We start from the raw sequence: 10,746 nt of genomic DNA, 5'->3' as shown, positions 1-10,746 counted from the left end.
TTTAGACCATTCACAAGTATTTTGATCTTATCGAATCAAATTCCAAAATAAAAGATTTTTTTAATAAAAGAAAGAGAAAATAACTACAATCAAATTCAAAAAGAAAGAAATTCAAACAGTTTAGGGATTGATTTCAATTTTGAAGGCCTCACCACACCTAGCTAGGGTTATAATTATATTTATGTACGTGTGTATGGGATATATATAGACTTAAATTGAATTAATACCTTTTGGTACTTCTCGGTTTCATGGTGAGGAAGACGATACTCGTTCATGATCCAACTAGTACGAGTGCCTTTAGGGGCTTTCCCGGAGTAGAAAACTAGGGTTTTCTTTAATCCGATTGGCCGAGAAGTCTCTGATCTGATCATCCGATCAGCTCCTGTGGCTTTCCAATATCCTGAAGTCGTTACTCGGTTTGGTCTATCTCCATTTCTATACTTCCGATCTCTTGGCACATAGAAGTACCACTCTTTCTCTCCTATCGCCGCCATAGCTGCATACACATATATATATCTCCATCAAACATATATATATATAAGTCTATGATAACACACACATGCATATATCTACATCTTATGATAGAGATGAAAGAAGGTTTATTTAGGTTAATTAAGAAAGGAAATAAAGAGGGAAAAGTGTTTAAAGATATTGGAAATATCCAAGATCGACATAGTAATAATCCATAAGGAAGCTACATATATAGGTTTTAAGAAAATAATAGAGAGAGAAAGTGATAAGAGAGAAGTAAGTTGATTGCATCTATAGATCTTAACATATGTATAAAATTTATGATTCCCAAATAGTTTGAGATAATTTATGTATATGTGTGTGTGTGTGTGTGTGTGTGTGTGTGTGTTTGTGAATATATAATTACCAGGAAGTTCCCAAGGATCATAGCGATAAAGATCGAGGAAAGTAATGAGTTCTACATTGAAGCGTTTGCCTTCAACTTTTCGGCGAAGGTAAAACTCTATGAGTTCTTCTTCGGTGGGATGGAATCTGAATCCGGGCATGACCATGTCATGATCGTGATCATCAGCTTCATCATCATTTTGGACATTACTCTCGTGGCCGCCTCTATGATCATCTTCTTCTATACCTTTTTCGTTATTGTTGACTTGGGTACTCATGGGGATGATGCTTGTTGTGGAGGATACAATTGCCATATATAAAAAGAGACTATATATGTATATGTGTATGCATGTGGATTAAGATGATATGATGAAAAGAGATTAAGGGTTTGTTTGGTTTTTATACTGATAAGAGAAGGAAAAGTACGAGATGAAATTGAGTGGTGTTGGGTAGAGATAAGAGGAGGAGGAGGAGGAGGAGGAGGAGAAGAAAGGAAGACTGTATAGAGATGAAACGTCGTCGTGTTTGAGAGTTGAGACCAAACTAGAATAAGACAAAGAGAGAGCAGAAGAGAGTTAAGGAGAAGACAAAGACTTGTCAAATTGAGGACAGGGTGTCCACGGTTTTGTTTTCTTAGCCGTGCCTTTGGACCTTTCTCTCACTCTCCATTTCTAGTTTTTTTTTTTTTTTTTCATTATTAAATCGATACAACCGATTAATAGCCAATTTATATTATGCGCGGTAATACAATTTAGTATAGTTGAACTCTGATAGGATCTTTCGCAGACGTAATACTGTAACCAATTGACTAAAAACACTTTCTTCCATTGCAAATGTTATATATTGATAGTAAAAAAAAAATATCTATTTTATTTCTTTTTCTAAGTTAGGTTTGAAATATTTGAGAGTTTCTTATGGAAATGCCATTTTCTCTGCTAAATCTTAAGAACATGTCATTTTTGCTAAAATCTTATAAATTTGCTATTTTTAACACTTGAAAATGTCTATATTTATGTTTTTTTTTTGATAAAATACAAATTTTATAACAAATATTAAACCCTACGTACATATAGCTAAAATAAACTAATTAAACCCAAACATAACATATCAAACATATGTTTAATCATATTTTTGTAACCTAAAGAATGGTAAAATCATAAAATTTTAGGCAAAATGGCAAAATCTATAACTGCAATAAAATGGAAAATTCATAATTGATTTAATATTTAATGACAGTTGTTTCTTATAATTGAACAAATATTTGAAAGATAACTAATTGACATTTAAAAAATAGATATCATGGTTAATTACTAGTTCATCTCTTCTTGAAAAAAATAATCAACATTTTAAATATCGAAAGAATTATAGACCAAAACTCTGAAAGTTCCATTTTTTATCAATACAAAAAAAGATATCATGGTTTTCTTTATATCATACCTTAAAGAATCATAAATTTTCGTCACGTATATGATATAGATATATTATAAAGACCATATAATCTTTGGAGAATAATATTTAGGTTGACTCCATGCATAACTTATGCTGATTCCATGCATAATTTATGCAAAAATATTTTTGTTTTTGGTTTTTGATCTATTAATCCATTGCTGTAAAAAAATCGAAAACGTAGCTGATCTAATCCCATAGAAATCAAGGTTCCATAATAAATCATTGTTATAGGAAGATTAATTGAAATATCGGATATTCATTAAAATAATGTTACTATTTTGGATTATTCTAGTTATTTATTCATTAATTGAGAAGAAAATTTTGATTGGTGACCTATATTACTAATTAAATAATAATATCACGTATGCTTACTATGTCACTCGTCATAAATATATTTACGTGTTTTTCATATGCTTCACGAACGTTCTCTTATTGTTTCGCTATATATTTTTAAAATTATATATTTGGCCCACCATATCTTCATAACTTGATATTATTTCAACAATTATGAATGTAAAACAAACTGACCATGTTTTTTTTCTTCTATGCCAACGCTCCATATGATTATATAACTTACTAAGAAGCTGACCTTTAGAGTTAGTTACATATGTTCTTAAAATTAAAGCTGTATTCATAAATAGCATATGTTTGTTGTACACATGATACATACACTTATTTACCCAAACTACAGGAACGGTGTGGTTAACCGTACCCAATTAACACAATATAATATTTACTGTAATAGCTATTTGTGCCTATGGTTTATTGTGGTCAAAATAGGTTTAAATTAATAATTTTTGTAGTTATAAATTCGGCTGCTCTGTAAATAACGTAGCTATCATCATCGTTTTATACCAGCTTAGCATATACCGTACCTTTCACAAGTTATGTTATAAATGTTTATTATAAACTATTAAAAAAAAGTCTAGAATTTCCCATGCGTTATATGTACTCTAATCTAGTTGTTATAAACATCAGAGTTTAAATATATTTTATGTGTCATTGAGAATTGGTGATCGTAGTGGTATAAGTATTAGCATATATAATAATTAGAGAAATACCCTAAAATAGCATTAATACAAGTTTTATGGACAATTACAACACACATTCTATAAATTTCCGAAAATAGCACTATTTAACATATTAAAATATTTAAAATTAAATTAATTTTTAGAATTTTGTTTTTTAGTTTTGGGTTCTCAATTTCACATTTAGGATATAGTTTTGAGGGGTAAAGTTTAGTATTTTGAATTTAGAATTTAATTTTAAATAAATTAATTAGTAATATATTTAGAATTTTAGAAATATTGTACTAGTTTTGGAAAAAAAACTTATTTTGGTGTTATTTTTGAGAATCTCTTTTAAGTAGAGAATCTTTGAAATAGAAAACATAAATTAAAAGATATCAACGTAGATGAGGGAATGAATGAAAGTGAGATGGTAGTGGGGCTTGTATGAAACGAGAGTGGGGTTTCTGGAAACCTTACCTCACTCTATGTTTTAATGACTTACCCACTAATGAAATAGAAAAATTATGAGTGAGAGAGGGAAATCGGTTTCTCAATGTAGCATTTTTTTATTTATTATTATTATTTTTTCCATCACACCCTATGTCTAATTATTCAAATATAGTATAACTTTTTTTGACTTTTTTCAGATACAAACCATTATTAGACCATTTTTGATATCAGAAAATGAACTTATTTAAACCTTAGTTAAACTGATCTTGTTTCTTTACATTTAAGACACTAGTATAATTTTAAAATAAGGGGTGCTCAAAAAGTAACCAGTAGATTTACACATTTTTCAATATATATTTATACCGATATATTTTACATAAATTAATAGTTTCATTTTAAGGTTTTCTTATTTAAAAAGAAAATATAGTACCAATTTAATTTACATTGAGTCATAGACATGGACTGATGGACCCTTATTATAATGATTGATACCACTAAAAATATAAAAGGGATCGAAATAAGGAATCACAAATCCGAGAGCGAGTTTAAAAAAAGATTAATGCATAATTAATGCAAACGACTCTTCTTTGGCTTTTCGTTAGGGGGCAGCAAGTAGGGTGGCGAAAATTATGTTTACATTTCTTAAACCCATAAAATCTACTATATGTTTTAGTAAAATTTGGTTTTCACAACTGTATTTTTAATATTTCATTTAAATTAACATGTATTAGTATTTCCTGGTTTGATAATAATTTTTTTGGGTAGGATCCTGGTTTGATAATAATATACATGTATCATATTATATATACATATATATGCAACTGATCAATGCTTGTTGTGGAAAAATCAGTTATGAATTTTTTTGTTTGTCTCCGTATAATTTATTCTTACCACATTTTTCTATTACGGTATTTTCTATATATTAACATAGTATACTTTAATTCCGTTCAAAATGATATAACATAATAAAAATTAACTTAAACAAGATGAGCTATATATTTTCATCTCTCATACTATACATTTGTCTTCATATCGTTTTAAACAATTACGAGTTAGATTGATTGTAATCAATAAATGATATTGAATAAATATTTATGCTACAGCCCGGAGTGAAAACCCAATCATTTCATGTATAAACATTATTAATTTCTTTTATGAAGTACTTGTCGCCGATTGCATTGTTTTCTTTATAAGAAGCATATATATGTTTTCTCTATAAACGATTGCAGTTTAGTTATCTAGAAGTTGTGAGTTTTAGATGGGGACACAGTTTTGCACTTGGAAACTTTTTAAAAACAAATGTTATAGACCTGCTAAATAACTGTAAAAAATCATACTATGCAATCACACCTTAAGTAGCTTAAATCAGACGAAAAATATTAAAGTGGGTTCGAGAACACGAATTTAAGGATTTGAAAAGAGGTTTAAGAAAGATGATGCTAGAATTGGTTAAGTAATAAAAACCCTAAAAGTCTTATGCCATCACTATCAAAAGTCTTTTCCTAACTAAAATATCACTTTTAACCAATAATCGAATTCTTTTCTTTGTCCCAGAATAGAATTTAATTGGATTTGGTTACACATCAATATAATCTCATTGGTCATCAGTTTTTGTAGTTAGGTGATTTAGTTTACTTTTACTAGAAATAATTGAACTTTAGTATTTCATTATTACACCAACTTTATTATTATATTAGTATAATAGTCACACTCTTGTAATTATGGACCCTTCTTTTCGCAATTGTTTGAAAAAATTTCAGAGTTTTTTTTTTTGGATCTATCTAGATTCCAATGACATGCAAGGACCGACTTTCTAAGTATAAAATATATGCTCTCCGAATTATGATTCGGATCGTAGGTATCTTTCACATTCTTGCATGTGTGTTCTAAATTTTCGATCACTTACTAGCAAAAACATAATTTTGATTTGGTTAACCACCAACACTATTTCATTGGTCATCAAATTTTATAATGGTTTCACAAAAAATAATAGCTTATAATAGAAAATATCTGGATCTTTATTTTTATTTTTTTAAATTAGTCCACCAACTTCATTCTTAAATTAATAGTACTATATTATTTGTCAAACTTTTAGTATTGACCATTCATCGCAATTATTTATTAGCGATATACATATCAAAGTCTGTATACTCGAAGTATCCTTTACTTTCAAAGTCTCTCTTACTAGAATGTTGTAATTAAAACATACATTTTCAACTTTAGTATAATAAAAATAATTCATTATTAGCTTTTGTTGGTTGAACCATGACTATTTTAAGAAGTCTATATTTTTTCTCGTGATTAGTTTATTTTGGTCTTGGTCTGACTCTCACACGTAGACGGAAAATATCTAGAACAGTAACTGGTTTTTCTTCATAGTTCGCTAACTGTTTCGTCACAGGTGTTTAGACTTTAGATAAGGTCTTTTGATGTTCAGTGAAATCACTTTATAAGCCTCTAAATTTTTTTAAAAGTATCAACTAGTAATCAATATATATATATATATATGATTAGAAGACTAGCTACGATACTTAAAATTGTGTCACGAGATACTAATAATTTAAGTTTGCTAAGACTCTTGTTGCCAGAATGTTTCTCAAAGGTTAATCATACTCATAAAAAATATTGTTAGCCATAATCTGAAATCGAATTATCCTGTTAATATCTAAAATGGATTTTTTTTTGTTAGTATTGAAAATAAATGTCGTTAAATATGTCTTAATTTCTAAAGTAGATTTATATTTAGATTATAAAATTTAAACATGCTAGCTCTATTTCCATTTAAGTTCTGAATTTATAGTATTTTTTTTTCCTCAAACTCGATTGTTGTAGAAAAGATATAAAAATTCAAGTAAATACACGATATGGACTCTTCGTTCGGGTAGAAAATGTCAATTCTAATTTTCTGAACTATGAAATATCATGTAATTATACACATAATCATGTCTTGGGAGCCACAGACATTTCGTGGACTTGGCCTTCTTGGCGGTTGTCAACCCTTTCTCTTGGCTCTTTTTGCATTTACTCAATTGTTTGTATTTTTATGTATTAATTAATTTCTTACACGTCCCATTTCACTTTCATATTTTTTGCATATCCTACAGTTTGGTTTCCATATCCAAAACTAAAATATCCCTCCATATGAGTTATGAATAGTTACGTCACATACAAGAATTACCGATTCGTCTAGCTGATTTTGAAAGTTTCATAAATGAGTCATTTAAAATGACGAAATGCTTCCTTAAATGCTCCCCATCTTCGCAAGCGAAAGAATTTACAAACTAATAAATTTACAGCCACCCAAAAAAAAAAAAATACATGCAACTTGACAAATATTCTACGTATATTTAAATATTTTAAGGTAAAAAGGGCTCTATAAATGTGATCAATAGGTGACGCCAACATCTTATATCATGATGAGCCGGCCTATGAATACAAAGGCATCGTGCTTGATTGAGAAGATACTTGCAAGTTGTTCGAAAATGATAGGAGGAAAAGTAAAATTAAGGTATGACCGGACATACAAATACAGCGATTATATAATTATTATAAATTATTCATATCTCACGCTGATAAAAATATCATTGAAGCTCAAAAAATATGATGACGACAAAATTTGTGTTAAAATTTGATGTATTAGGTATATTAAATTTGTGTTATTAATTGTAAAAGTTTTAACGATTAACAAAATGATTTTGGGCCTCAAAACAAACAAATGTGCTGATTATGATAAGCATTTGTCAAACGAACAGTAATATTACCAATAGTTTTTTTTGGGGGTCAAAGACCAATAGTAAAATACTAGAAACCCACTTTAATTGTAGATTAATGTGTTTTGATAGAGAGTGAAATAAAAATGGTATGGCCAGAATTAAATAAATAAACCAAAATATGGGGGATGGCCATAGAAGAAAACCGACCAAATTGCATGGAAGAATAAGACCGACGTACCATTTTATGATTATCTTATGTGTGTGTTGTATGGACCGCCCAACCAATAATGCAGCCACAAGTTGTTCGCAGAATGATTTGTCTTCATTTACACAAAATTACAAATTCTAACTTTTTAAAAAGAAATTTTAATTGTGGGGACAAAACATAATGCACGAAAATGACATATATATGTCGCGTCTCTTCTACGATCCAGACCTTCAATATATAAAATGCTTTTGATAGTTTACGATATTTTGGTATATATAGAATCTTTATGTGCTAAAGAATTTGTTTGGATGGACCAGGCAGCAAAACATCGTGGAGAGATTCGAGAGCTTAAGTCTATAATGAGAAATTATTGAACGTTAGAGATTGCGATATATGATATACGATCGTATCTTTATAAATTCGATAATTATGACTAGTGAATTAATGAAATGATGGATCACTTTTCTATTTACAACGTAAGAGTAGATTGAAGAAATTTATATGGTTGTATCACTTTTAGTTGCGTGTAACCAAATATATTTAAGAAAAATAGTGATTATTCTTTTCTGGCTACAAACATATCTACTTAGCAATCTTTGTATTTGCATTACACGTTGGAAACAAAAAAGTCGTTATTTGAAAATTCCTTTTTTTTTTTTTTGATTCAAATGTGATTGATTCATTTTACGAACAAAGGATAGAATTCGAAAACAACGTTACGTTGGACAAAAAATTCAAAACCTTCTCTAAATTTATTTAACTCCCACTTGCTGTAATGCTGTTGCTGTTTATATTTAGAGATTTTACTCGGGCTCTTTGAAAAGGAAAACGTACACGGTAACATGTTATATATAAACACTCACCAAGCAACTTGAAGAACCTAGAGAGCCAACAAAAAAAAAACTGCATGAAGTTATTAAAAGATTGTAGTCCATTGGTTTTAATTTGTGATATCAAAATGTCGACAACACGAGACTGAGAGTTCAAAAACAAGAATGTGAGAGGTGGCGTCATGAAAATGGATAAGTGACGTGGGGGGATCTAACCAGACGATAGACAACAAGACAAGAGGTCCACCACCACCGTCGGATTTAAAGACGATGGGGTCAATGAAAAAGAATGCTTGACTCTCTGACTAGAGACGGACCCAGGACTCGACTCTGACAGTCCGTTGACTCTCTGACTTCAAATATCCCATTCTTAAATAACACAACAAACCAACTTCTTGTTGAGTGTTTTTTTTTTTTTGCACCTAAATGCATTTCAGCTCTAGATTGTTCTTTTCCAAGAATCACGCGGTAGGGGACCTTAAGATATTTTCTTAGTTGTTTTCATAAGAATCGACACGAATACGTATATAAGTATCTTGAAGAGATTTATTCAGAATACAAAATATTATAAGACATACTATATATAAGACAAAAAGAGAGTAAAAATATATATAGGAAGCTATCTAGTTCAATCCTAAATTCAGAGTTAAGAACGTATCTCTCGATTCAAAATGTTTGTTCCCATTGATGGTAAACATTCTCAAAGATTAGAATGGAGCATCCAATAAGTTTGTTAGAAATACTGAAATAAATAACAAGTACTATTAGGACATATAATGGTCGGAGAAGTCGGACCATGAAGTGTAGTGAAATAAAAGAAATGTCTCTCTGTAGGACAAAAAAGATTAAATAACAAGGCGGATATCTCGTGAATCTCTTCGTCCGTTTCTTCCGTTGACTTAAAATTTATTAAATTATCACCAAAATATTTACACTTTTCTCTTGTTTTTGTACGTTTTTTCTTTAATAACTTTTTATTTCTGTAATGTTTCCATGCTCTTTTTTGGATCCATTATTCTTTGTTTATCGTCAATTCTTCTCTCGTACATCCATCTTCTGTTCTGTCGTGATATATCTACGTGTGTGTAACTTTGTCTACACACGTGTTTTTATGGAAGTTTCTTATGGAAAAGTCAACGTGTTCTAAACGACAAGTTTAACTTTTGTCTCTGTATCTCTATATATACGTAGCTTAGTTACATATATGGATGGATTCATGTATTTTTGTGTATTAATTGAAATCTCTCACGGATCTTTTTTTATCTTCTTCTGAAGGTCAACGAGTCTTGGAAATATTTAGAAGCAAAACGAAAACTGGATAATAATCAAAAAATAGTGTTTTGATTTTTGTTTGTATTTCTTCTTTAATATGTTACGAAGGATAAATCAACGTTTAATCCTAAGTCCTAACTTATCTTTTATATATAGAGTGAATTGTATTTTGAGAACGATCAAATACTAGATTTTTTTTTCGAAATTAAAATTTTATGATGAGTAATAGAGTTTCACGGTTTATCCAATTTTCTGATTTACTGGCAAAGTTCTCCTATTTTACCATTTCTATAACTGTTTTCTGGGTGTAAAAGGCCCCAGACCCAGCCTAATTTAGGATGCAAATTAATATAATATTATCATGCTAAAAAAAGAAAAAAAAAACTAGCCATACTCTATATATTCTGCGAGAGTTTGCATTAACAAAATAAATATAATTTTTACTTATTTGTACTTCGCATACGTATAATGTTCTTTCATGAACTCATTCAAATTGAATTGTTAGGAAGTCTTTAAATAATAATAATAATGATAATAATGATAATAAGAGTGTGTAATGTAAGAACAGTAGCATGAGGATATGTTTTGTTTTACTCTTTTGGGATTTGATAAAATAAATTCATTTCGTTTATATGAAACTATAAAACATTTGACGCTAACGAATCCGTTTTCTCAATTAGTCATGTGATATAAATGCAAAATTCATTTATTTTCTAATAACTTAGTTAATAGACAAAAATGTATCGTTTTAGAGTTGTGTGTGTGTGTTACAGAACTTATATGGGATTTGTAACCAAACATTTGTAGTCTACAGTTTCTTAAAAATATTCCCATACAAGCGGATACGTTTGGGATTTTGGATTGAGAAGAAACTTAGGTTAGTGCAACAAAATTAGTGGGCTTTTGTAGGCCTGCAGCAAAACCATAGTCTAAGTTGAAGAACACATGTTCGGATCAAC

At 29.5% G+C, this 10,746-nt stretch overlaps 1 protein-coding gene across 2 annotated transcripts in view; it reads right to left on the bottom strand.

The window, feature by feature from the left end:
* LOC104790027 (NAC domain-containing protein 35) overlaps window positions 1-1,457 on the bottom strand; it is a 4,627-nt gene extending 3,170 nt beyond the window's left edge. The window contains exons 1-2 of one of the 2 annotated variants that reach the window (XM_010515714.2): window positions 878-1,457; window positions 228-496 (exon numbers count right to left, since the gene is read on the bottom strand). In XM_010515714.2, the coding sequence (XP_010514016.1) occupies window positions 228-496; window positions 878-1,169 (561 nt within the window). In that variant the 5' untranslated portion in view covers window positions 1,170-1,457. The remainder of the gene's footprint in view (window positions 1-227; window positions 497-877) is intronic. The other variant, XM_010515715.2, reaches the window with a different exon arrangement.

Source organism: Camelina sativa, chromosome 6 (assembly GCF_000633955.1).
Source record: "Camelina sativa cultivar DH55 chromosome 6, Cs, whole genome shotgun sequence".
Classification (NCBI taxonomy): Eukaryota; Viridiplantae; Streptophyta; class Magnoliopsida; order Brassicales; family Brassicaceae; genus Camelina; species Camelina sativa.
The sequence above is the reverse complement of the archived record's forward strand: the minus strand, read 5'-3'. Positions and strand labels throughout refer to the sequence as shown.